Source organism: Zootoca vivipara, chromosome 6 (genome assembly GCF_965207765.1).
Source record: "Zootoca vivipara chromosome 6, rZooViv2.hap1.1, whole genome shotgun sequence".
NCBI classification, from domain to species: Eukaryota; Metazoa; Chordata; class Lepidosauria; order Squamata; family Lacertidae; genus Zootoca; species Zootoca vivipara.
Genome location: NC_142589.1, coordinates 69,978,245 through 70,005,468, shown reverse-complemented (window position 1 = coordinate 70,005,468; position 27,224 = coordinate 69,978,245). Strand labels below are relative to the sequence as shown.

At 47.0% G+C, this 27,224-nt stretch overlaps 3 protein-coding genes across 3 annotated transcripts; all 3 read left to right on the top strand.

Annotated features, from left to right (window-relative positions):
* The first annotated feature begins 3,386 nt into the window (after positions 1-3,386).
* Positions 3,387-7,149, top strand: LOC118087637 (interferon-induced transmembrane protein 1-like). Its single transcript, XM_035120475.3, has 2 exons — positions 3,387-3,803; positions 6,034-7,149. Exons 1-2 carry the CDS (start codon positions 3,459-3,461, stop codon positions 6,202-6,204), a joined length of 516 nt encoding a protein of 171 aa, XP_034976366.1. The 5' UTR covers positions 3,387-3,458; the 3' UTR covers positions 6,205-7,149.
* A 1,582-nt stretch (positions 7,150-8,731) lies between these two features.
* Positions 8,732-13,288, top strand: LOC118087919 (uncharacterized). Its single transcript, XM_035120992.3, has 2 exons — positions 8,732-9,727; positions 12,631-13,288. The coding sequence occupies exons 1-2, from the start codon at positions 9,035-9,037 to the stop codon at positions 12,799-12,801; spliced, it is 864 nt and encodes a 287-aa protein (XP_034976883.2). The 5' UTR covers positions 8,732-9,034; the 3' UTR covers positions 12,802-13,288.
* Positions 13,289-18,590: 5,302 nt separating this feature from the next.
* Positions 18,591-26,309, top strand: LOC148685401 (proline-rich transmembrane protein 1-like). The gene is made up of 2 exons (XM_088672520.1): positions 18,591-19,218; positions 22,225-26,309. Exons 1-2 carry the CDS (start codon positions 18,868-18,870, stop codon positions 22,363-22,365), a joined length of 492 nt encoding a protein of 163 aa, XP_088528646.1. The 5' UTR covers positions 18,591-18,867; the 3' UTR covers positions 22,366-26,309.
* Positions 26,310-27,224: the final 915 nt, after the last annotated feature.

Genomic DNA, 27,224 nt, shown 5'->3' with positions numbered 1-27,224 from the left:
AAACAAAAATCCCGAACATTTCCTTTAAAATGTAAAAATCCACCCTGATGGGCATGTTGGCCCTCCAAAAGAGGACGTGTCTGTGTTTTCCCAGACGTATGGCAACCCTAGTTATTCGTCTTACTGTCCACTGTGGTGAAATTACATGAATTACTTACGTTACATTGTCATTGCATCATTCCACCCCATTCATTTTGATGCAAAGGAAACACAATGCAAATGGGGGTGGGTGGGGAGAGGGGATGTAATTTGTAGATCGAAAGCAGCAGCAACAGTGAACACTGACTTTTCCTGCTGGAGTGGCTTCCATTGCAGATATGGGGGCGAATGAGCCAACATTGGCCATCTCAGTTCTCGTTTCTGTTTTCATCAGAATTCCCTGACATGCCTAATCATGACACCTTCATGGCAGATTCACTGACTTCAGCTGTGAAGGTAGAACAAAGCCATCATGCCTAGCAGCTTTTGATAGCCCTCTCCTCCATGAAATTGTCTAGTCCTCTTCTTTAAAGCCGTCTAAGTCTGTGGCCATTCCTGCCTCCTGGGGGACCAAGTTCCATAGTTTGACTAGGCACTGCATGAAGAAGTACATTCTGTTATCTCTCCTAAATGATCCAACTTTCAACTTTATTGGAGATCCATGAGTTCTAGTGCTATGGGAGAGGAAGAAACCCCACAAACTGCAACGACTGTCCTTCTGGACTGTCCTTATTCCAGGAGGGGGTTCCATCAATCACATAGCAGCAGTTTTGGTGCTCTTCTGCAATGAACCCACTTCTCCCAATAATCAGACTTTTTGCAATACAGGAAGAAATGAGGCAATGCACTGCAACTTCATCTAACCTTTCGCCATTCAAATAAAAGCATGCACCATATAAATGTTCCATTAGCAGCTGATGACATCAACGTCTCCCTGCAATTGTTGTGCAAATATATGAGGGTGAATGGTGCAATAAACAGGTCATCTAGAAAAGCAGCAGTGGTCAAGGGTCCCAGCAGAGTCTCCGTCTCCAGTGTCCCAGAACCTCCCGAACAGCATGGAGGGGGTTTGTTTTTTGAGCACTGAAAAGAGCTCTTTTCCACCATTTATGTTGATTATAACCAATCAGAATGGAAATAGGTGAGTTAGGATTGGCTTCCAGGGTCACTCTGGAGAAGGTGTGTGGGAAGAAGAATTTAAGGGACACTGAAAACACAAGGTGCTAAAACCTTTCCAGTCAGAGCAGAAATAATGGGAGTGTGGGGGCAGGGAGAGGTCTCTCACTTTCATGTATTTCCTAGCCCATCGAAAGCAATCCTATGGGTGGTTTTACCTTCCCTCTGGATGAAATGGGGGTGGGGGCGGGGAAAAGAGAGATCAGCTTTCAGAATGTTGCAAAAAGTGAGGAGGGATGTGTCGGAGGGATGAGTGAGCCGCTTGACACGTGCACTGCTGTGATCTGAATTAAGATCGTGCAACACGCCGATCTCCCTGGGGCTGTCTCGGGAGCGAGGTGGTGAGTGAGTGCATTGCTGTGCACGTGCTTATGTGCTCTTCTTATGCGAATGTATAGATGCGCAGCGCACCCATTTCCACATGCGTTGCAAACCGATCTGTCTCCAGTTTCTGTGAGCCTCTCCTCCAGTTGGCTGCTCATCCTCCCTCTCCTCCCGTCCCCACCGCTCCCAAGTGTGGGGTGGTAGAAATGGCTAGGAAAGAGTGGACGTTTCTGCGCCTTTCCCCACTTTCTCCCTCCGTCCCCCTTGCCCGCTCCTGCTGCGCTTTTGCGCCAAGCGGTAAAGGCCAGCGGGGTAGTCATTTATGCAACTAACCTAGGGATGTCCCTAGTTCTCCTTCGCAACCCTACATGCCCACTCTTGTTTCTCCCCATCCTTGCCCAGCTTCTCTTCCTGGGCTCCAGCGACAGCAAGCCACGGGGGGGGGGGGGGAGCACAAGTCCCGCATCCACGGCTTCCCCCCTCTCTCTCTCGCTCACACACCCCGCCGTGGCGCCGGCAGGAACTGGGAGCGCAGCAGCGGGTGTCGTCTGTTCAGGCTCCGGCTCTGCAAAGACGACGTGGCGGACTCGGATAACATTGGACTCCGCCACCTCCCATTTCCAAACTTTGGGAAGAAGGCGTAAGCTTCTGGCATGGTCCTAAAGCCGTCCGGTCTCCTTCCCAAGGCCTCCCTTACCTGGATTTGAAAAGGCTCCCCCCTGGCTCAGCGCCCAGTTCGTGTCGCACTGCCCTAAATCCGTACTTACTAAAGGCTTATCCACACTCTGGAAAACCAAACCGCAAAGCATGGAAAATCCGAGTTGACCGAGCGCTAAAGTTTGGGGGGGGCGCACTCCAATGTGAAGATTTGAAAAGAGCTAGGAAAAAGTTAGGTGCGAGTGAGCCCTAAGACAGTATGGGCTACAGGAGCAGCCATCATGGCTACATTCCCTCCAACAGTCCCAGCTCCAGCACCGGCTTTAGGGCGCTGCAGACAGCTTCCCTGAGTTGGGATCCTTGCTTTGGGTTTTGTACCATATGGATCTAAGAATGTCTATAGTGGAAAATGAGATCTGAGTTGGCACTCTGTCAAGTATGGGATAACGTTTTCACCATGCAACGTCTTCTGATCTCCTAACAAGCGGGATGAGTGATTACTTAATAAACAGCTGCTGTCATCTTAATTTCCCCCATAAACTTTGTGCAAACAAATCAGGATGGGTGGCCAATAAGCGAGTCAGCTGGAAGCAACCTTTATCTGTTTCTCAAAAGGCAATCTGTCCTTTGTTTGCTGAAACCTGGGCTACAACCCGTTCCCAGTCAGGAGTACTTGGAGACAGGATTGGTGGGCAGAGAGAGATTTCCTAGCCATTCGAAAAACTACTCCTTGGGAGTGACCAGCCAGTCTCCAAAACGAAAGGAAGGTTTTTGGCAATTCTGCCAGGACTACTAAAGCAATTTCCAGCACCAGGCCTGGTTCCAGCAACCAATTTTTGCCTCAATTTCTGACTTTGCAATAACATAAAATATGGAAGCATGTGCCCATTTGCACCTTTGAAATGGTGCGGGGTGTGCTCTGTGTGTGTGCATGCGTGCCTATTCAGCCACACAGAAAATATGGGGAAAGTGAAGGCCACACTCAGTTTTAATCTGACTGCTTTGGGTTACCAATTTCCTCGTTCCTAGCCTCTCGTACTTCTGGGATGGAAGACCCGGTGGAGCTGCTGTTATATTCTCCCACAGCTAGAGCCCTGACTAGGGGTCACTTGAGAGAGCAGCCGGCAATGTAAAGCTAGCTCCCAGGCAAAAAAAAGACTGATTTTTTGTAGAAAGAGGAGGGGGGCTGGAGGAGTGGCCAAGGGGAGGAAGCGTAGAGCGCCAGCAGCTAATCACAGACAGCTGAGGAGGAACAGAGTGAAAGACTTTAGAGGCTGCGTTCAGGGAACACCAAAAAGGAAAAGGAGAGCAGGCCGTTCACCATGAGCAACTACGAGAAGCTGAAAGAGGACCCCATCACTCAGGATCCACCTCCTTACTCTGACAAAGACTCACAACCAACTAAAGACCCTAAGCCAACTAAATCTCTTTCTGGATCAGAACCCCATTGCATGGGCTGGCCCTCTAACCCTGTGCCATCCCAGTACCAACATTATGTTGCAGCTGGTACAGGATCCCACCAAGTTTCGATCCTTCAACCTCCGCAGGCCACCATCATCATTCGTGGTCCACCTGCCAATGAGCCTGATTACTTGGCCTACTCTATCTGTACCATGCTTTGCTGCTGCCTCCCCCTAGGCATTGCTGCCTTGGTTTACTCTATCAAGGTAAGTGAGCCCCTCCCTCTTTTTCTTTGGGCTGGGGGAGATGTAGTGCTATAATAACAGAGGGTCCAAGAGGCCCCATGGCCTTTTAGCAGAGGCCTGTAGAAGGCTACAGGGTGGCTTGTGGTGTAGCCGATATTCAGGGGGGCAGGTGAGCCTAAGGCTTCTGGATTTCAAGGTTTGGGGGCCATTTCCCCACCCCAATAATTCAAGCCACTGTGTTGTCTACAGGGACAGGGAGAAATGGCAGAGCACAAAGTGGGTGGTTGTTTCAAAGAGAACAGTATAAGGGGATCGCTAAGGTGCTGCTTTTGCTCAGTCGAGGCAAAACTCGGGCAGGGTGAGGTTCAAAGACGGGACTGAGTCATGTCTGTGTGCAGGAGGGTTCCAGCTGGCTGGAGGGGCTCAAGCTAAGATCTGCAACTCTGAATCTCCTACGCTTCAGCAGGAAATAAAATGAGCCTCACCACCTAAAGAGGACTTGACTCCTGTTCCCTGGCAGGCACAGGATGACTCTCAGGCAGCCAACATCCAGAGAGGTAGATGGGTTAGCCTGTTGCAGCAAAACAGGAAAGAGTTTCTGATGACTACTTCAAAGTTGCATGGATTCTTTGGGACATTTGTTTTCACAAACTAGGCGTTGTCTAAGCTTCTGGGCAGCTTTCTGAGTTAGGGGTGGGTGGCACTGTTTTGTGGTGGTCCAGGTCCTACTTGGATGGTCATTTCTAGAGGGTGATGCTTAGGGAGTGCTCTTCGACCCCCTGGACCCTTCAGTGTGGGGTTCCTCAGGGTTTGATTTTATCCCCTCTGCTGTTTAACAGTGGCATAAAACCACTGAGTGGGGTTATCTGGAGTTTTGGAGTACAGTGGTACCTTGGTTGTCGAACTTAATCCATTCCGGAAGTCCACTGGACTCCCAGAACTGTTCAAAAACCAAGGTGCGGCTTCCTGCACTCAATACCGTGTTTCTCATATTTTAAGGCATCCCCAAAAAATAAGCCATGACAGGATTTCTAAGGGTTGGTGAAAAATAAGACATACCCCGAAAATAAGCCATGTCGTGTAGCCCCGACCGAGCGAGAGGCGAAGGCGCGGGACCCAGCAGGAGCTCCCTGCCTGCTTCCCCGAGCCGTCGCGCATCGGGGGACAGAGCCGAAGATCGGCGGGCGCTCCTTGCTGGGCTTGACAAGCCCGGCAAACAGCGCCCGCCGATCTTCGGACCTGTCCTGTGTGACAGGCGGGGGTGGGGGGGGAAGCGGAGATCGTTCTCCGCTCTCCCCCCACCCCCGCCTGTCACCGAAGATCGGCGGGCGCTGTTTGCTGGGCTTGACAAGCCCGGCAAACAGCGCCCGCCGATCTTCGGCCCTGTGCTGTGTGACAGGCGGGGGTGGGGGGGAAGCGGAGATCGTTCTCCGCTCTCCCCCCACCCCCGCCTGTCACCGAAGATCGGCGGGCGCTCCTTGCTGGGCTTGACAAGCCCGGCAAACAGCGCCCGCCGATCTTCGGACCTGTCCTGTGTGACAGGCGGGGGTGGGGGGGAAGCGGAGATCGTTCTCCGCTCTCCCCCCACCCCCGCCTGTCACCAAAGATCGGCGGGCGCTGTTTGCTGGGCTTGACAAGCCCGGCAAACAGCGCCCTCCGACCTGTGCTGTGTGACAGGCGGGGGTGGGGGAGAAGCGGAGATCGTTCTCCGCTCTCCCCCCATCCCCGCCTGTCACCGAAGATCGGCGAGCGCTCCTAGCTGGGCTTGACAAGCCCGGCAAACAGCGCCCGCCGACCTGTGCTGTGTGACAGGCGGGGGTGGGGGGGAAGCGGAGATCGTTCTCCGCTCTCCGCCCACCCCCGCCTGTCACCGAAGATCGGCGGGCGCTGTTTGCTGGGCTTGACAAGCCCGGCAAACAGCGCCCGCGTGCACTTTATTAAAAAATAAGACATCCCTCAAAAATAAGCCATGTCGTGTTTTTTTGAAGAAAAAATTAATATAAGACATGACTTATAATATGAGAAACACGGTAGGAAGCCGCAGAAGCCACGTCGGAAGTTTGGCTTCCAAAAAATATTCGCAAACCGGAACACTTCCTTCCGGGTTTGCGGTGTTTGGGAGCCGATTTGTTTGGGAGCCAAGCCATTCGACAACCAAGGTACCACTATACATTGTCAGCAATACGCTGATGATGCACAGGTCTACATCTCCTTTACATCTGCCGTCAGTTCCCTCTCTCTTTCTCCACAGACCCAAGAAGGGAACTTTAATGGAGATGTGATATCTGCCAAGCGAAACTCCAGGATGGCTCGCATCTTGAACCACACAGCCCTCGGAGTGGGGTGCTTCTGTGTCGTTATGTATATCATCATAATTGCAACTTTGTATTGGCAACTGAAAAACCAGCACCCACTTGACTGAGGATTCACTGCACAGCCTCCACATTGCGAAAGACCTCCCCACGGTTGCACTACCAAGAAGAAGGCCTGGTTGGATGCTGTGCTTTATGAATCATTCCATAGCAGGAAGTGCTAAAGGACTGAATCACACGTACAGGCTTATCACATGATTTCTGTTTATTTTACTTGATGACCAATAATGGGATGTGTGTTCAAAGCATTGTCCCTAAGCTGACATCAAGTGCTCTTGGAAGTTCTACCTAGGGGGGAAATTGTAATATCCTATACTCTGCCATATATTTCTATACACATTATAATTTTTTAAAAACAAGGATTGGTTTTATAAGAGATTCTGAAAAATAAAATGTTATGAAACAGGATCTGGCGGCAATATGCATGCTCCATTTACAATTATAGATCAGAGATGGGAAAATACAGACATAATATAAAGCCAAAATATACCTTTGGTATGTGAATGTGTGGAAGTGAGTGACTAGAACTGTTTATTACATAGGGGTAATGGTTAAACAGAGACGCGGCTGGCACTGTGGTCTGAACCACAGAGCCTAGGGGCTTGCTGATCAGAAGGTCGGCGGTTCGAATCCCTGCAACGGGGTGAGCTCCCATTGCTCGGTCCCTGCTCCTGCCAACCTAGCAGTTTGAAAGCACGTCAAAGTGCAAGTAGATAAAAAGGTACCGCTCCGGCAGGAAGGTAAACAGCGTTTCTGTGCACTGCTCTGGTTCGCCAGAAGCGGCTTAGTCATGCTGGCCACATGACCCGGAAGCTGTACACCGGCTCCCTCGGCCAGTAATGCGAGATGAGCGCCGCAACCCCAGAGTTGTCCGTGACTGGACCTAATGGTCAGGGGTCCCTTTACATTTACCTAATGGTTAAGCAAGGCACAGTTGTGAAACAGGAACCCTATTCTACCAAAGCAAAGGAATAAAAATATTCAAATGTTCTACACATCTTCTTTTTTTGACATCTTTATTGAAAGTTCAAAAAGTACATAATTATATGTGTACTAAACATTGTGAGACATAAATAAAAGAGAGAGAAAGAAAAAGAGAAACAGAACCTGTGTAGAAGGGAAAACACAGCTGGGGGGGGGGCAATGCTGTATACTTTACAAGGTTGTTATTGTACTTCACCAGATCTTAACCTATTACAGTATTTGTAAGAATGGATTCCAGATATCATTGATTCAATCTTATGCAACAAAAAAAAACAGCCATCAAAATATATGAATCTTTGTTATTAGCAAACCAATTTGATATAAAGGTACTGAGGGTGGATTGGAATAAAGATTTAGAGATCCCCATTTCGACCCACAGTGGGAAACTGTTTTAACTGCTGTAACAAGGCTGTCTCTGGACCTTAGATTGAGGCTCATACAACAAAAAATAATATTTAGAATATACTGGACCCCATTACGTTTGTTTAAAAAAAGACTATCTAATGTATCTAACTGTTGGAGATGAATAGGATAATGCTTCTCTAAAACATACGTTTTTTCATTGTCTTATATTGAAAGATTTTTTGGCAGAAGGTAATTGAAACTATCAACAGAACTGTACAGAACAACCTTACATTTACAGAGCAAAATATCCTCTTGAATTATATAGCCAGCACATGCAACCTTACAAAAAGACAATACGAGTGGACTCTCCATGCCCTTACCACAGTAAAAAGACTGATACTGATGAATTGGAAAAATAAAAATGCGACTCCCTTCTACGATTGGATTGAAGACTTATACAAACTTGCAACATATAAACAACTTGCATTACAAAGTTACAGGTAGGTTGGTCTGACGTAGTCAAAACAAAATAAAAAAAATCCTCCCAGTAGCACCTTAGAGACCAACTAGTCTCTTAAGGTGCTACTGGCAGGAGTTTTTTTTATTTTGCATTACAAACGCAGACTTGCCATGGACAAATGCTCTACACTTAGCAAGCGACAGACATCAGGAGTGATTCCTTTCAGATACACAAACATTCCAAGTAGGAATGATTAGGTTGTATCCAGTGCTTCCCCTACTCAGAGTATACTCATTGAAATTAATGGATATGACTGACTTAGGTCCATTCTTTTCAGTGGGGCTACCCTGAGTAGAATTCAGTTGGATACCACGCAGAGTCCCATGGACAATGGCCATGTTAGTTGCCCTAGAATTGGCAACAATAAAATATAACGATCCATGCCCAACAAAGTTGGATTTAGGACAGTGTGACCGCTTCTGCTGCACCGGGCACCACAACTATGGCATGGTGAATTGAGCAGAATGGAAAGCAAAAGAAGGGAAGCACCAGATGCTGCTCAGCACTGCTGGGTCTGGTGCCTAAATTCTCCCAACGTTTCACCAACAGGAGTACATGCTTATCATAACCGTCTTCTCATCCCACAAATTCCAGCCCAAGCCCTGCAGAACACAGACAGGGAAGGTGTGGCCTGGGGCCAAACAGTGAGGCCTGGAGCAGGACATTGGGCACCCAGTCCTGAAGCAGCGCCCCATCCCTGCCCTAAAGCTAAAGAAAAAAATGTGCTTTGAACATTAATTAGTAAACGCCATCTATTCTATTCTTGCAGTCTTGTGTTTCAAAGGCAAATACTGCAATTGTATGCTGCTTCCGTTCCGGAAATCGGTTCGACTTCCAAAACCAAATCATGGCTTCTGATTGGCTGCAGGAAGCTCCTGCAGCCAGTCAGAACCGCAGAAGCCTCGTAGAACGTTTGACTTCCAAAAAGAGTTCACAAACCAGAACAGTCACCTCCAGGTTTGCGATGTTTGGGAGCCAAAATTTTCGGGAACTAAGCTGTTCGAAAACCAAGGTACAATTGTACATATTTTATGATTGGGGTGTATGCAGTTTTAGGGGCGGGGTCATTGCCAATTTCCTTGTTCTCAGCCACTCATACTTCTGGTTTGGAAGGCGCAGTGGAGCTGCTGTTCTATTCCAGAGACAGAGCACGGACTAGCAGCCACCTGAGCAGAGCAGCCGGCAATGTAAAGCCAGCGCCCAGGCAAAATAAGACCAAAGTTCACAGAAAGAGAAAGGGAGGGAGGGAGGGAGGCAGCAGGAGGTGGGGAGAAGAGCTGGAGGTGCAGCTGGGGAGAGGAAGAGCAGAGCACCCAGCAGCTAATCACAGACTGCCAAGGTTCGGGAAGCACAGGAAAGGAAAAGGAGAGCAGCCGTTCAACATGAGCAACTACGAGAGGCTGAAAGACGATTCCCCCATCACTCAGAATCCACCTCCTTACTCTGACAAAGACTCCCATGAAGACCCTGAGCCAACAAAACCTCTTATTGGACCAGAACCCCACCGCATGGGATGGCCCTCTAACCCTGTGCCATCCCAGTACCAACATTATGGTGCAGCTGGTGCAGGATCCCACCAGGTTCCGATCCTTCAACTTCCGCAGACCACCATCCTCATTCGTGGTCCACCTGCCAATGAACCCGATTACCTGGCGTACTCTATCTGTACCATGCTTTGCTGCTGCCTCCCCCTGGGAATTGCTGCCTTAATTTACTCTATGCAGGTGAGCCCCTCCCTCTTTTTCTTTGGGCTGGGGGAGATGTAGTGCTATAATAACAGGGGGTCCAAGAGGCCCCATGACCTTTTCTGATTTCCTTTTAGCAACAGTCTGTAGAAGGTGACTTGTAGTGTGGCTGAAATTCAGGGAGCAGAGGAGCAGGATTCAGGCTTTGGGGACTCTTTCTTCACCCCAATTGATGGATAAAAATAGGGGTGGTTGACTTTTGCTGCCCAACTCCCTAAGGGACCAAGTCCCCTAAGTCTATGAACGGTCAGAGATAAATGGATGGAGGCAGGATGCAGTGAAAGCAAGGCAGTTCTTTATTTTTCTGTTGCAACAGAGTTCCCTCCCCTCCTAGCAGGGAGGGAAGAGAGACCCAGAACCAAGAAGAAACATCTCTTTTAAGGGTTATCATTTTGGCTTGGAGGAGAAGGACATCCCCTCTACAAACAGTCAGAAATTACATAACACATAATGTGGGGTAACTGTGGCTCAGGTAGGCCAAGGTGTCATATTCCTGAGGATTTGGCAAGATTTACATAGATCCAGACACAGTTTGCAGAAAATGCATTTGATAAGACCAGGGGTCGGCAACCTAAGCCCCATGGGCCACAAGTGGCCCACATGGATCATTTAACCGGCCCCCGAACCGAGCTGCCCACTTGGCGAGTCCCTGCATGGTACACTAAATTGGCGCAGCATGGCACAGGGACTCACTTTTGCAGTGCTGGAAATCACAGCTGCGTAGATGCCGGAAATTGTGGGCATGGGCGAGGGATTTCCACTGGAGTGAACTGGCCCAGGCAAGGTAAACCTTGCCGACCCCTGGATAGGACAATCAGGATGCCTGTCAGACATCCCTCATCTGCGTAAACAGTGACAATTAATAAAAAGGAGGTTCAATAGATACAGTGGGACTTCGGTTTATGAACACCTCAGTTTATGAATTTTCGGTTTACAAACGCCGCAGACCCATCTGGAATGGATTAATTCACTTTCCATTATTTTCAATGGGAAAGTTCGCTTCAGTTTATGAACGCTTCAGTTTATGAACAGACTTCCAGAACCAATTGTGTTCATAAACCGAAGTACCACTGTATAAGAGAACGATCCCTTCAGGATCTTCCTGATTGCCACCTGCCTATGTGGACTTAGGCAAGAGGCATTAAGGAGACAGAGGAAATATTTAGAGTCTTTAGGAGACCCAAGCTGACTTTTGGATTGCTCTCCTGTACTATTGTGGTTTATATACTTATGCAATGTCAATTATCAACATTTATTTTATAGTTGATACCTTAGAATTCCTACAACACCACGATCATTTAAATCACAGTGTCGTGCTACAGGAGAAACTGCAGAGCACAAAGTGGGTGGTGGTTTCAAAGTACTGTAAACAAGATAAGGAGATCGCCAAGATGTTGCTCTTGCTCAGTCAAGGCAAAACTCAGACAGAGTGAGGTTCAGAAAGGGGACTGACTGAAGTCTGAACGCTGGAGGGTTCCAGGTGGCTGGAGGGGCTAAAGCCAAGCTATGCAACTCCAAATCTCCTACATTTCAGCAAGAAATAAAGGCAGCCTCAGCCCTATATAGTATCAGCACAGCTGCCTCTACCAGCAGTGTGAGTTGTTGCTTTGCTTAAAGGGGCCCAGGCCTCTGTGTTAGTCACTTGCTACGGTGGAGTGAAGGAGTCTCTGCTTTCATTGGGTCTTCCAAGTCCAAAGATGACATTGCCGCAGCCTCTGGCCATTGGAGAAGACAAACTCTGAATCTTTTATTTATTTATCTTTTAATTTTTTATTTATACTTTTCATTTATATTTATTACAACAATTATTCCATCATAATTTTAACATTTCAAACTTTGATTCCCTTTCCCCTGTTTCTGTGGTTTTTTACATTTCTTTTCATCTTCCTGCATACTCTGAATATAGGATATATTAAAGGCTGAATTAAGGGATGCAGGTGGTGCCCTAAAAGCAGTGAAAAATATTATCTCATCCAGTGATCTCATAGCTGTCAAGGACATTGTCTTTCAGCCACCAACTGCCTGGGTCAAATTCCACTTGACTATAAAAAGGTGAGGTACACTGAGCCACTCTTTCTGCTGTAAGAAAGCTGAGCATAAATGTTTTGTAAAGTTGCCCTTCCCCATGGATTTCTTACAAACGGGTTCACCATCTGAATTGCAGTCGGTTAATTACACAGGTAAGGGACCCAGGTGGCGCTGTGGGCTAAACCACTGAGCCTAGGGCTTGCTGATCAGAAGGTCGGCGGTTCGAATCCCTGTGACGGGGTGAGCTCCCGTTGCTTGGTTCCAGCTCCTGCCAACCTAGCAGTTCGAAAGCACGTCAAAGTGCAAGTAGATAAATAGGTACCACTCCAACGGGAAGGTAAATGGCGTTTCCGTGCGCTGCTCTGGTTTGCCAGAAGTGGCTTAGTCATGCTGGCCACATGACCCAGAAGCTGTACGCCAGCTCCCTCGGCCAGTAAAGCGAGATAAGCGCCGCAATCCCAAAGTCATTCGTGACTGGACCTAATGGTCAGGGGTCCCTTTACCTTTAAAGGCTGAATTAAAAACACAAATTCCCCTGTAGTTATTTTCCCCACCACACAGTGTCGCCTCTGTTCCTCACTTTATGACCTCTTCTAGCAATGTCACTTTTTCTTTTGTTTATCTTTCCTGCTTCCTGTTATTCCTCCTTCACCCAAACACAGTCATGAGCTTTCTCAGAAATGTGGGATTCCTCGGGGTATGATTTTATCCCCTCTGCTGTTTAACATCAACATGAAACCCCTGAGTAGGGTTATCTGGAGTTCTGTAGCACGTTGTCAGCAATATGCCGATGACACACAGCTCTACTTCTCCTTTATATCTGCGGTCAATTCTCTCTCTCTCTTTCTCCACAGACCCGAGAAGCCAACCTTAATGGAGATGTCATAGCTGCCAAGCGAAACTCCAGGATGGCACGCCTTTTGGCCAACACAGCCCTTGGGGTGGGATGCGTCTTCGTTGTTGTGTATATCATAATACTGGCAATTATGTATACAAATGTAAAAAATCAGCATCCACATAACTAAGGATTTGCCGCCTCCTGAAAGACCTCCCCACCACTGCACTAATCAAAGAAGGCCTAGTTGGATGTTGGGCTTTTTGATTCATTCCATAACAGGGTGTGCTAAAGGGCTGGTATACACATGCATGCGGATCACATGATTTCTATTGAATTTAAGCAATGACAAGCAGTGAACCCTATTCTACCAAGGGAAAGTAATCAAAGTATCCATATGCTCTTCACATAGCAAGCGACGGGCATCACGGATGATTCCTTTCTGATACACAAGCAAATAGGAAATAGGAAATATTAAGTTGCATCCGGTGCTTCGAATACCTGTATTCTCACCCCACAAATTTTAGCCCAAGCTCTGCAGCAGAGGGGCAGTGAAGGTGTGGCCGCGGGGGTCAAATAGTGAGGCTTGCAGGAGTCCTGAAGTGCATCATCCCTGCCTTAACACTAAATAGAAAGATGTGTCTTGAACGTGAATTAAATGCCACCGCTTGTATTCATCCAGTCTTGTGTTTTAAACGCAAATAATGTGCATGTATGCTGCTTTGGAACCCTCTTGGAGTGATAAAAATATACGGTGTTTTATACGGTGTTAGAGGAGGGGGCAGGACCATTGGTGGGGGACATGCCATGCTCCTTCGGGAGTAGTTTACCCACCTTTTTTCCCAACCTGCACCAAAGGCGCCAGCTTCTGGGGGCAATGGAAGGGGGCGATGCCACGTGTGATGCCACACATGTGACTTCATGGCGTCTGGAGGAGCCAGGGGAACATCCAGCCGAACATGGAGGCCGGGTGGCTTCAATGGCTGGTGGCTCAGACTCCACCTCCTCCTGCAGCAGCCACTAGCAGCAAGCTGCTTCAACCCTCCCTCCCCTCCATGGCAGGAGGTGGAGGAGAAGGAGTCGGCCACTGGAGCTGTGCCTCTCTCAGTCTGCACTTCACCTTCATGCTTTTTGGACATAGGGAGCCTGGAATCTCCCAAAAATATTGAGGGGGAGACAAAGGGGCTCAGCTCCCAGGAACTGGTGCCCCTGCCTTACACTCAGCTATCATCTGTGGCTCCTAGAAGCTGTCACTTTGCGATAACAGCCACACCCAGAGATTGGCTTCTACTGGCCGGCTAAACCAGGTGAGGGTAGCTGATGGGTCCCAGACCCTCAGTGACTTAAAGAATTCCCTGCATGTGAAGACAGCCTCCAGAAGACTATGAGACCACTAGTGGGTCCAACACGTGGTATCCGCACGTGCTGTAAAGGCAAGTGAGGGGCAGATGGTGCTGGTCAACCTGTAAGGTAGCCCATCTAGAAGAAGGAAAACTCTGATACTAAACCTTGGCTGCCTTGCAGGATATCTTCGGGAGAAGGGAAGGCTAATGAGTAAACCCTTCACAAATCTGGAGTGCAGTCCCCAAGACGGTTGGATGGCACCTTGTACGCCTCCTCCCAGCAGGTGTCGGGTGGTGTCCTTCCGCAACTCCTGCAGCCAAGCAGGTGCCAAATATATTGCTCTGCTTTCCTTTGGACCACATCAGTGAGGCCAAGAGTCTTGGCATCTGGACAGCCCAGGACCATCTTACACACTGCCCAGGCTTGCACCCCTGGGAGGTGACGTCAGTGCTGCTAACACAGCTGTTTGACTTCACCTTATTCTCTTCAGACAGACAGGTGCCAACAACATTAGGTGCTGGAGGTGTTTTCAGTGGAGACTAGTCCATGAGGGCAAATGGGGCAGTGGCCCACCAAACCTCAGGCAGCCCCCCCCCCCCGCCGCCGCCTGCCTTCTTACCAGTGCTTACAACCAGTCAGGAGACAGCTCTGCCTGTGATTGGCTCTGGCGCCACTTACTGCCTCCCGGCCCAGCAGTCCCACGGCTACATGCTTTATGGGATGAATGCTTTTGAAATAAAATGAATAAATCTGAAAGGCCCTGTTCCTGCAAAGTACAGGCAGACGTCTTTGTCTCACTTCCTGTAATTTCACTTTGGAGCTCGCCTACTCATAACTAGTTCATGACACGCAGCGGTAATTATTTTAGCAGAGTTCTTTGTTTAAATAATGAAAGCTTTATTAAATCATTGTTCTTCATAAAATATAGTTTCAGAAACACAGACTCAGTTACAGAAACACAGAGGCAAAGATGTTCATGACTGTCAGGTTACACAAACTGGAACAGAGAGAGACAAGCCATGACAGTTTACATGTTTTTGCACATTTCACATTCGAAAGACACATTTCACATTCCAAGAACTTTCAGCTCAGATTCTTCATTCTGTAGATTCGAATAAGGAAAGCAGTATTTAATCAGCCACGTAGATTGATCAACTCAGCCGGTGCTCCCAATTGTGTGTGTGTGTGTGTGTGTGTGTGTGTGTGTGTGTGTGTGTGTTACAAAAAATGTAAACCGTAGGTGGCATCTTAGAAGAGTTCCTTCTCATATCTCTTCCAAGATGGTTCCTGGTGCAACACAGTGTGTGTGTGTTTTTCATCTGAGACCAGATGGACTTGTTGTTCTAAGATGTCTGATACCATTGCGTCCTCCCTCAAACCCTGTGTTGTGGGTGGGTACGATTGGATAGCCACAAGACCCTATTGGAAGTTCCCTTGATGCTGGGTTTAATCAGACCAATGGGACGCTAGCCAAACCAATCAAGGGACCTATATATGCCCATGCACATGACCCAGAGCTTCCTCTTTTGGTCAGTGCATCGGAACAACCATGCACCTATTTTTAGGGCTTGTGCGCTTGACCTTGCTTTGCTGTCGTGTGTTGTCTGTCGTTGGGACTGGGGCACGGCAGGAATTTTCCCCACTTGGCTGATTGGCTGGTGCCACTTGAGTTTTGCCAGCCATGTAGGAAATCGTCACAGCTTGTAAGGTTGCGGATAGGCTCTGGTTCAGGTGATAGGGATGGGGGAGCACTCTCGCCATCCGTATGTGAAGGGTATTCCATTAAATGAATCCAGGGACTCTATGGTTTGGTCAACCAGGCGAGGGGGTTGTGCCCATGCCTGAGTCCAGGGGGACATCTGGGTGGTGGACATAACATGTCCCCGGCTTTCCGCCTATCCAGGTGTTCACCCTTGGCTGACCTATGCTGGTGCCCTGAGTCAGCACTACCTGCAATGGTGCAGGGAGCTAGTCAAACCAGAGCCTATGCAACCACTCACTTGCTGTAAACAATAAAGTTGTGGCCTAAATTCTGCCAAAATCCAAACCAAAATTTGAATCTTGTCTGAATTTATTTAAGGGGGGAGGTTCAAAGGTCTAAACACACAACACACTTGCATCTTAAAGACAAAGGAAATCTTTTTTCACCCTTCAGAAATACTATTTAATTCACACATGTTATACAAGCTTACCTGTGTAATTAAAGGTAAAGGTAAAGGGACCCCTGACCATTAGGTCCAGTCGTGACTGACTCTGGGGTTGCGCGCTCATCTCGCATTATTGGCCGAGGGAGCCGGCGTATAGCTTCCAGGTCATGTGGCCAGCATGACAAAGCCGCTTCTGGCAAACCAGAGCAGCACATGGAAATGCCGTTTACCTTCCCGCTATAGCGGTTCCTATTTATCTACTTGCATTTTGATGTGCTTTCGAACTGCTAGGTTGGCAGGAGCTGAAACCAAGCAACGGGAGCTCACCCCGTCACAGGGATTCGAACCGCCGACCTTCTGATCAGCAAGCCCTAGGCTCAGTGGTTTAGCCCACAGCGCCACCTGGGTCCCTTACCTGTGTAATTAACCGACTGCAATTCAGATGGTGAACCCGTTTGTAAGAAATCCATGGGGAAGGGCAACTTTACAAAACATTTATGCTCAGCTTTCTTACAGCAGAAAGAGTGGCTCAGTGTACCTCACCTTTTTATAGTCAAGTGGAATTTGACCCAGGCAGTTGGTGGCTGAAAGACAATGTCCTTGACAGCCATGAGATCACTGGATGAGATAATATTTTTCACTGCTTTTAGGGCTTTTTTTTTAAAACTGTCGTGGTTTTTAAAATGTGGTGTGTGCGTGCGTGCGTGCCTAGGGTGTGTTTGATGCCCTGTGCTGCTTTTAGGAGGAAGGGTGGGAGATAAATCTCGACAACAGCAAATGGTTTATTATTAATGTGGGAGCAATAAAACCATGACCCTGGGCTTAGCACCACATCCAAACCGAGGGTGGGGTTTTGTGGCACTCAAATAAACCATGATAGCTAAAGCCAATGATTTCAAATTGTGGTTTGTTTGGAGTGAAATGAGCCACAATCCCCCCCCCGATGGATGTAATGCCAGGAATCACTGTTTCTTGCTGCCGTTTGCACAAAAGACGAAATACAGCACAGTCATAGGAGCACTTTTTGTAAACCATTGCAGATTGCTGTGGTGTTCAAATACAGCCAGTGTTTAGATACAGTAAGGTAAAGGTAAAGGGACCCCTGACCATTAGGTCCAGTCGTGACTGACTCTGGGGTTGCACGCTCATCTCGCATTATTGGCCAAGGGAGCCGGCGTATAGCTTCCAGGTCATGTGGCCAGCATGACAAAGCCGCTTCTGGCAAACCAGAGCAGCACACGGAATCGTCGTTTACCTTCCAGCTGTAGCGGTTCCTATTTATCTACTTGCATTTTGATGTGCTTTCGAACTTCTAGGTTGGCAGGAGCTGGGACCAAGCAACGGGAGCTCTCACCCCATCACAGGGATTCGAACCGCCAACCTTCTGATCAGCAAGCCCTAGGCTCAGTGGTTTAACCCACAGCGCCTATATATATATATATATATATATATATATATATATATATATACACACATACATATACATACATACATACATATACATACATACATACATATACATACACACACACAACATAGCTACCTGCAGATAGATAGATGACAGAGAGAGAGAGAGATGATAGGTAGAAGATAGATAGATAGATAGATAGATAGATAGATAGACAGACAGACAGACAGACAGACAGACAGACAGACAGACAGACAGACAGACAGACAGACAGACAGACAGAGATAGATGATACATAGATGATACATAGATAGAGTGATGATCAGAGAGATGGATGGATGGATGGATGGATGGATGGATGGATGGATGGATAATACATACATAGCTACCTGCAAAGATACATTGATAGATACATAATATACGGGATTTGTATGTTTTCCATCCCAGGGCAATCAGCAACTGTCTTCTCTGGCATGAAAGGATCAGTATCTTTGGATTTCTACCCAAATTTAGGATTCAACATAGACTAGACTACAATCATTCATTAATTTTATTAAACTTACATCCCGCCCTTCCTCCTGAAGAGTAGCAACCACATCAATAATTAAGCAATTTAATCTTACAAAAACAGTTTAAAACTTCTTTTTTATATAAAAAAAAACAAGCCTCTACTCCCACAGCAAATAAGTTCAGGGTTGCCAAGAACAGATCTTTCAGCCAACAAATGCCTACGCAAGCAGCAATGTTTGTAAATTCTTCCTAAAAGTTTATTATGAAAGAGAGAGGGATGCCTTATTAGGGCACATCTCAGATTCTCCAGTGTGGGACCAGTATATCTGCCCTGGGAGAGATTACTACTAGCCTCTCCAAATTTATGAATCTGCGCAGACCCGATGACATCTCAGATACTTGAGAATTGCAAAATCTCTCTCCCGTGTGTGTCCATTTCCACAGCAAGGATGACGAAAGAAACACTACAGCACTCCATGGCTAGAAATCATCCTCTGCTTCCTGGCCCTGTGTTGCAATACCCAGGACAAAACTGTCTCTTGCTTGTTGCTTGCCCCTCGTTCCACACACTGTTCTTCTGGATAGCTAGACACAGCAGAGCTGTCCTGTCTAAGAAGCTGCATATTGAAGAGTCTCCTAAGGAAGAATCCCGAGCCTGGCCTGCATTGCAGAGGCAACACACATGCCCAGACCACAGGAGGGTGCTAAAGGCAGATGGAAGGCAGAAGGTGAAGAAAGGGTAGGAGAACAGAGAAAGACAGAGAAAAAGCAGGACATCTAACAGCTAACCGGGGCAGCCACAAAGGAGGAACGCCAAGAACTGAGCAGAGGTTGCAGAACTGAGAAGATGACGGAAGAAGGAAGCACCACCATGAGCAACCCAAACTGTGAACAGCTGGGTGAGAAGGCACTTGCTGCTCAGAACCCCCCTCCCTACTCTGAAATAGATGCTTATGCAGAGCCTGACCCACTGAAACAGCCTGCTGGGCAAGCACCCCAAGCAGGCTATGGGGCAATGCCTTACTATGGCCCACCTTGTATGGGATCTAACCTAGGTCCAGTCCTTCAACCTCCACAGGCTGTCTTCATCACACCTGTACAACCCACCAAGGAACCCGATTACCTGATCTACTCCATCTTCACCATGCTCTGCTGCTGCCTACCCTTTGGTATTGTCGCCTTGGTTTTCTCTATACAGGTAAGTGTGTGTGAAAGGGAGAGGCAAACAAATGGGGGTTGGGGGTGAGGATTCGCTAGAACACAAAGGAGGCAAAACAGGCATGCCTGCCCTTAGAGACAAGGGGTTGCACCCAACCAAGTTCTACTCAGAGAAGACCCATTGCAAGTAATGGGTCCAAGTTCATAATGGGCATTGATTTCAGTGGGTCTGCTCTGAGTCGAACTAGCATTGGCTACAGTGCTGTTTTTGGAAGGTGACATCACAAGTTATAATTGGGAGTGGGGCTTCTGGATTTCGTTGAAAGATATTTATTTCCCTTTACAGTTCAAGCACTGGCACGACGGGAGTGGGAGGGGAGTGAGAAGAGAATTTTGATGCAGTGTGAATTGAAAGGCAAACCTACCTAATTTGCTCTTTCCAAAACGATACACAAACCGAAAAGCAGCCCTCCTCCCAAAATTCACACTTCTCTGAATATTGCAATGCAGTTCTCCAGCCAAGTATGTGTGTACCAAAATGCATACACTAGGGCAAAGCATGTGTAAAATGCATACACTGGTAAAAGCAACACCTAAGAAATTATTGCATCGTATTACAGGAAATTGCTTTGCAAACATTTCTATCTGCTAGTCTGTTGTAGTGTGAGCAAGGGAGAGTCTTGTAGCACCTTAAAGGGAACAAACTGTTGCAGTATCCGTTTTGGTGGACCAGAGCCCCCTTTCAGTGACTTGACCTTGATAGGTAGGTTCCCACCATGTGATCCTCAGATAAAGGGCAGTATATGCATTTAATAACTAATAACAAAATGAAATAAAAAATATCATGCCACCACTTAGCTGCAGAATCCAGGCATGGTTGAGGGTGTGATGTGGAATCAAGCTTCTTCTTTTTTACTGCAACTAGGATTGTGGATGGAAAACTGACTGTTCGGGCTAACTTACCATGGATATATTTGCAACTTGATGAGATGGTCATCTGGAACATCTTGTCACCATAGCTGCCAAGTTATCCCTTTTTTAAAGGGATTTTCCCTTATGCTGAATAGGCTTCCTCGCGAGAAAAGGGAAAACTTGGAAGCTATGCTTGTCACACAGCTAGGAGATTGTGCCCATTCCTCATATCCTTAGATCAAGGGCTAATTCTTCACTTGGCATGATGCTGCAGATGATCAGCCATCCCAATACCAACCTGATTATGGCACAGCTAATGCTGGATCCAACCTCAGTGCTCTGTGTTTCAAGAACTGGGAAGCACTTTTATCTTCCTTCCTTCCTCTTTTACTGCATACATTCATAGAATCGTAGAATAGTAGAGTCAGAAGGGACCCTGGTCATCTAGTCCAAGCCCCTGCAATGCAGAAATAGGCAGCTGTCCCATACGAGGGTCGAACCTGCAACCTTGGCGTTATCAGCACTATGCTCTAGTAGACTGAGCTACCCATCTGATCTTTCTCTTGGGCATGTTTTATTTTCCTTTTTCTAACCCACATTTACTTTCTTCCTTTTTCTCTCCTCCTCCTTTTCCTTCTAGTTCCCCACTTCTCCTACTCTCTTCCTCCTTTTAAAACAATGTGCATGAAATTACGAGAGAGAGAGAAAGAGAGAGAGAGAGAGAGAGAGAGAGAGAGAGAGAGAGAGAGAGAGAGAGAGAGAATGGCAGAAAGCCACTGGTGTGACCCAGCTTAAATGAGGATGCGATCCAGGATACAGCTCATGTCAATGGGTGCATTTCCCTTCTTTGTACATTGCCTCCAAGCAAGGAGTTATGCAAATGCGAGTTCTCCATAACTGTGTGCCCAGGCACCGTGAACCCCTCCCCATCAGGCCGTATCAGTAAAACAAGGACCACAGGAAACATTTAGTGAGGTTCAATTAGGCCACAACTTTGTTGATTACAGGTGTAACTGAGTTTTGGCTTGGCATTGGACAGCCACCCTCTCCTCCAGTCAGCCTGCTGGAGGGATTCTGGGGATCAAGCCTGATTTGGGGTTGACCCATGACATACATCATATAAGTGCACCCCGCACAGACTTGTGGCATTCGGGAATGCTGTGGCTCTTAGCCTGAATGTATGGACAGAAACCCCTCCTCGTGGATCTCTTAATCAGGATACCCCAGCGCCAAGGAGTGGGGAGCAGAGGCTCATAATCTCCTCTCCACCAAATAATAGGCTACCTTCATCTGATCTTTCTCCAGGGTATATTTTATTTACCTCTCTCTAACCCACATATTCACTTTCTTTCTTATTCTCTCCTTCTACCCTTCTAATTCCCCGATGATGATGATGATGATGATGATGATGATGATGATGATCCCTCCTCCCTCCTCCTCTTCTCTTTCTCCTTTTAAAACAATGCAAAATGTGAGAACAGAATGCTGGGCTAGACGGGTCATTGGACTGATCAGGCTTGCCTTATGCAGTGGGGCTTTCCATATGCACCATACATTTAAAATAGTCCATTTAAAGCACATTTCACCCTGCAGAATCCTGGGAACAGTAGCTTACCCCTCCTCCAGCAGGGCTACAGTTCCCAGCCACTCTTAACAAACTACAGCTCCCAGGATTTTTTGGGGGTGGGTGTTTTAAACATATGGTATGAACCCCGCCAGAGTTGCCAACAACAGGCCTGCACCAACTGTGACAAGGGAGGAGAGAGGGTTTTTAATCATGAAATACTTTAAGGGCAGGTCCCAGCCAGCCTGCCTGCTGGAGGTTGCCGAGAGCCTGATTTGCAAATTGCTCATGGAGAAACCTCACCACTTGTCAGATCTGTGCTGGTGAAAACTCAGAGGACCATCCAAACTGATGTCTTGAACCTCAATGTGAGCTTACGGTCTTGCTTTGCTCTGCTAAATTCCAGTCTAAAACCACAAGGTTACTAGTAAGTGACAGATAGCCTCAAGCAACAAGATTCTTTGTTGGCTAACACCAAGGCAGCTGTTTCTCAGCTTGCCACTTCTGCATGCTGGAGGTGTTCCCTGGCTGCGTGGTTTTTCACTCACTTCTCTCTCTCTTTCTCTGCAGACAAGAGAAGCCAACTATGCTGGAAATGCCGCGTCTGCCGAGAGAAACTCCCGCATGGCACGCCTCTTCAGTCACCTTGCTCTTGGGATTGGGTTGGGGGCCCTTATTATGTATATCATCATTCTTACAAGAAGGGCCTAAAAATATAAATTAAATGTACATAAATTTACACGGCAAACATATACATGAGTATGTAAACCACATGTCTGAAATAGTACAGGAGAACAATCCTGAAACCATTTTGACTCTCCCAAATTGACCTCAAATGTTTCTCTGAAAGGGGGAAGGAAATGGAAAAGCCTCTCCATTGTCTTTTGCTTACCTGTCTTTAGGGCATCTTTGTGTATGAATAGGGTGAGCCTGTGACCTGGATTCAGGAATTAAAGTACTGTATTTATCATCACAAAAGAATGGCCAGGCTGCCCAAGTAAGCAATCACTGGCCATTGACAGGTATCCTGACAGACAGGATTTCTGGTGTAGACCGCCTCCTTCTGTGATGTATGTATGATGCTTTGGGGGGTGATTTTGAGATACAGGGTGGGCAATTTCAAAAGTCTATATAGGGGCTTGCACACCATTGTTCTGGGTTCCTCTTACCTCCCGGGTGGTGCGTGAGGACCCTGTTGCAACAGTTTAATAAAGATCAAGCTTAGTAGCTGCTTTGCTTCTCAATATTCTCTGGTTGGCCTCTGTTATTTTCTCCTACCAGTAGGGAACTCGCTTAAGGACTCTATATGAGCCCTTGGATACCCCGTAAGGGGAAAGGAGCAGATTTTGTTTACATCAATATGGTGAGCCAGGCAGGAGCTTTGGTTGTCCAGATTCTGGGGGTGAGGAAGGACTGGTGATCCAGCGCACAACAGCCCATTTGCCAGGAGGAGCCACCAGCCCTCCAGCAACCCCAGGGTCTGGAAATAACTGGAGTTCCAGTGGGGCTAACCAGAGGAAGCAACGCTTGATCAGGCCAGCCATAAATAATTTAGTAAAAGATCCTGGGATGACCAGGAGCAGCACATGCGGAAGTGAGTATAAGGGACTGTGCATGGGGGAGAAGGTGGGCGGGACTCTCCAACCCCAGCAATTAAAAAAACTCTCCCTCTATTTATCCTTTTACTGCTCTTTGCTTTCAGACCTTAACCCCAGCCACCCTGACAAAGGTGTCAATTGCAAGGGGGGTCTAAGGATCTTGGGGGGGGGGTGACGGTTCCCCAGACACCCTGATGTAAGTGTCAATTGCAAGCTCTATGCTCGTTTCTGTCACTCTGACAAACAAATGGGGAATCTGTGCGCTATCAACTTTTCCTCTTGATGCCAGGTTGGTTCTAACCACTTGGCCAACTTGAAAGCTAATACCGTATCTCTTCTGTTTCTGTTTCCCTGACTATCCTGATTTTGGACGTAGCCGCCCCTGCCCACCACGACCTTAACTGGGATGACTGGTTAGTGTCAGATCGCAAGGATGTCCATTTTCTAATTTTCCTCTTTCTGTCCAGGACCAAGCCACCCTTGGCACTGTCTAGGAGTAGGCATCCAAATTGCAAGGTGGTCCTTTTCCAGTAAGCTGTAAAAGGCAGGAAGGTTGCTGGGAGGGAGAGGGACATTGTGCAACCCACAGCCTAGTAGCTAGGAAAGGCAAGTGATTCTGTCAGACTGAGAAAGTCTGGATTATATGAGTAAAGTGTAGAGATATTTATACAGGTTTTGATTACAGTTGCTGTAAGCCTTGTATAAAAGGATTAGAAAAATGGGCTCCAAGAGCTTGAAAGGGTCAACCAGTCAGGCTCGTGCTGAGAAGAAAGCCTTATGAACTCTGACTGTCTGGCCATTTCACTCATACAGAAAAGAACGGTTGATTGTTCAGCTGATGACCAGAGAGAGGGCACACAAAATAATAATAATAATAATAACAACAACAACAACAACAACAACAACAACAACAACAACCCACATTTTTGAAACATTTTTAATAGAGATCTGTACCCCAATCTCCTGTAGATAAAGGAAGCATGTAGCTCCCATTTTTCTTTGCCTGGGATGCAAAGAATTATTAAAGATTGCCTGTATCTTTAATACAGGAAACATAATCCATTAGCGCTGAGGCTTTAGTAGAAATTTAATGTGACCAACTTTGTATTACTGGCTTTTGGTGAAAACTTGAGTTGCTGGGTTTCTGCCCTTGGGAAATCTGATTTTTTAAATCTACCCCTTGCCTTCCTTGAATCCCTGGTAAGAAAAGCCAATCATGGCTTTATTCAAATGGTAATTTAGTCAAGAGATGCAACACTTTAAATGGTATAATAGATTTGCTGAATCATGAACTCTGTACATGTGCAGAGGCTATGTTAGCTTAAAAAGAAAAGAAAAAGGAGGTTTAAACCAAGAGGTGACAAAGCTATGCCCTGCACATGAAACTTTATTCAAATTTCTTAATGTAAAATTGGGAACCATTGAGGGAACTGCAGTGAGAGGTACCCCTTTGTGTGCTTTGTGTAAAAATGTAGGTTGCCCTAAATCTTTGCCCCAGGGGCTACTTAATGGGAAACAATAGAGTTAAGTACCTAACCATCAACAATGGAAAAGAGGTTGCCAGATTCTAATCTAACATGCAATTCCCCCCCTCCACAGGGTCATTTCTAGTTGAGTTTATACTTCCTCTGCCAGGCCAGGAATCTCCAAAGTGAATTGCGAGACTCTATCACCCATGCTTATTTCCAAATTAATGAAAGGTTTTTTCCTTCTTTTCTCCCACAACACCCAAAAACTAAGTGAAGGAAAGTAAACCAGTGTGGTGTAGTGGTTAAGAGCAGTAGACTCGTAATCTGGGAACCGAGTTCGCGTCTCCGCTCCTCCACATGCAGCTGTTGGGTGACCTTGGGCTAGTCACACTTCTTTGAAGTCTCTCAGCCCCACTCACCTCACAAAGGAGAATATTAGCCGCTTTGAGACTCCTTAGGGTAGTGATAAAGCGGGATATCGAAGCCAAACTCCTCCTCCTCCTCCTCCTCCTCCTCCTCCTCTTCTTCTTCTTCGTCTTCGTCTTCGTCTTCATCTTCTAAACAGATGGAGCAGAAAATAACAGTAGTAATAATATGGAAGGGACCCAGGTGGCGCTGTGGGTTAATCCACAGAGTCTAGGGCTTGCTGATCAGCAGGTCGGTGGTTCGAATCCCTGCAACGGGGTGAGCTCCCGTTGCTCGGTCCCAGCTTCTGCCAACCTAGCAGTTCAAAAGCACATCAAAATGCAAGTAGATAAATAGGGACCGCTCCGGCGGGAAGGTAAACGGCGTTTCCGTGTGCTGCTCTCTGGTTCACCAGAAGCAGCTTTGTCATGCTGGCCACAGCTGTCTGCGGACAAACGCCGACTCCCTCGGCCTATAGAGCGAGATGAGCAATGCAACACCAGAGTTGGACACGACTGGACCTGATGGTCAGGGGGCCCTTTACCTTTAATTATATGGAAAGGTGATGATAATAATTAAATGAATAAAATGCTTAACTCTAAAATTTTGCATTGTTTACAGCTTCCTAAGAAGAAAATTGAAGGGTATTCTCCCCCTTCCTTGCCTATTTATTATCTTACTCCTTTTTTCTTTTAACCGATTGAGTCTTCAGACTCCAACCCTCAGCAGGCCTATCTCTTCAAAGGATGTGTTATTGGAAACTGAATGGTGAAACCAGCCTGCATTGCTTCAAGAGTATTGCCTGCCAAAAGGACATCAGAGTGGCCACAGCAATTTCTCTCCATAAAGGACTTGAGGGCAGTGGGGGAAGGGTGTTGAATAGTTGAATTGTTAAGGACATTTTCTCTTTTTGACCACAACCTAAGAAGAAAAATAACTTAGAAAGCTATAAAAATTTAAAGAAGGTGTAAAAGTGCTGGTAACATCCTCCCTGTGACTGAGGGGCAGGGAAGAAAAAGCCCTTGTGCCCCAAGGTCGACGATACGTATAAAAAAGCAGGAAGAATTGTCTCAGTATCACATTATTGCCTCGATCCACTGATATAGAATTATTAATTAGTATGATTGTGCGTATTATGTGTTATTATGTAGAACTATGTCTGACAGTATATGTTATTCCCACAGCGAGGGACCCAATTTTGTCTGTAATTGTTTTTATGTTTAATGTATAGTGCAGGGATAGGCAACCTAAGGCCCAGGGGCCGGGTCGGGCCTAATCGCCTTCTAAATCTGGCCCGCAGACGGTCCGGGAATCAGCGTGTTTTTACATGAGTAGAATGTGTCCTTTTATTTAAAATGCATCTCTGGGTTATTTGTGGGGCCTGCCTGGTGTTTTTACATGAGTAGAATGTGTGCTTTTATTTAAAATGCATCTCTGGGTTATTTGTGGGCATAGGAATTCGTTCATATTTTTTCCCCAAAATATAGTCTGGCCCCCTACAAGTTCTGAGGGACAGTGGACCGGCCCCCTGCTGAAAAAGTTTGCTGGCCCCTGGCCTAGAGCCTGGCAAGGCAGCAGCACCAAAGGAGCCTCTTATCCACAGCCGCCTGTACCAGGGGTCAGCAACCTTTTTCAGCCGTGGGCCAGTCCACTGTCCCTCAAACCATGTGGTGGGCAGGACTACATTTTTTGGGGGGGGGAATGAACGAATTCCTATGCCCCATAAATAACCCAGAGATGCATTCATTTCCCCCAAAAAAATATACTCCTGCCCATCACATGGTCTGAGGGACAGTGGACCAGCCCTTGGCTGAAAAAGGTTGCTGACCCCTGGTATAGTGTCGTATTGCTTACACTCCAGTGAAAGATTCTCATGCACTTCATGCTTTTGAATAGATCAGGCTATTGTGTAGTCCAATATTTAGATTAGATCAATTTATGACCACATTTCCTTGTCCCACCTAGAACTCTTCAGTGTACAAACATCTCCTGCCCATTTTTAAATTGCTTTCATTTGTTTTACCAAGGAGAAGCTTCAGGATCCAAGAGAGACCAAATAACAAGAAGGGTATATGCTTTGATTCAGCAGGAATGATCC

Excerpts from the sequence above, each read along its gene's own strand:
- LOC118087637 (XM_035120475.3), top strand. The coding sequence starts at position 3,459 with ATGAGCAACTACGAGAAGCTGAAAGAGGACCCCATCACTCAGGATCCA. Across the intron at positions 3,804-6,033 it reads CCTTGGTTTACTCTATCAAG|ACCCAAGAAGGGAACTTTAA; the intron begins GTAAGTGAGCCC and ends CTTTCTCCACAG.
- LOC118087919 (XM_035120992.3), top strand. The coding sequence starts at position 9,035 with ATGATTGGGGTGTATGCAGTTTTAGGGGCGGGGTCATTGCCAATTTCC. Across the intron at positions 9,728-12,630 it reads CCTTAATTTACTCTATGCAG|ACCCGAGAAGCCAACCTTAA; the intron begins GTGAGCCCCTCC and ends CTTTCTCCACAG.
- LOC148685401 (XM_088672520.1), top strand. The coding sequence starts at position 18,868 with ATGACGGAAGAAGGAAGCACCACCATGAGCAACCCAAACTGTGAACAG. Across the intron at positions 19,219-22,224 it reads CCTTGGTTTTCTCTATACAG|ACAAGAGAAGCCAACTATGC; the intron begins GTAAGTGTGTGT and ends CTTTCTCTGCAG.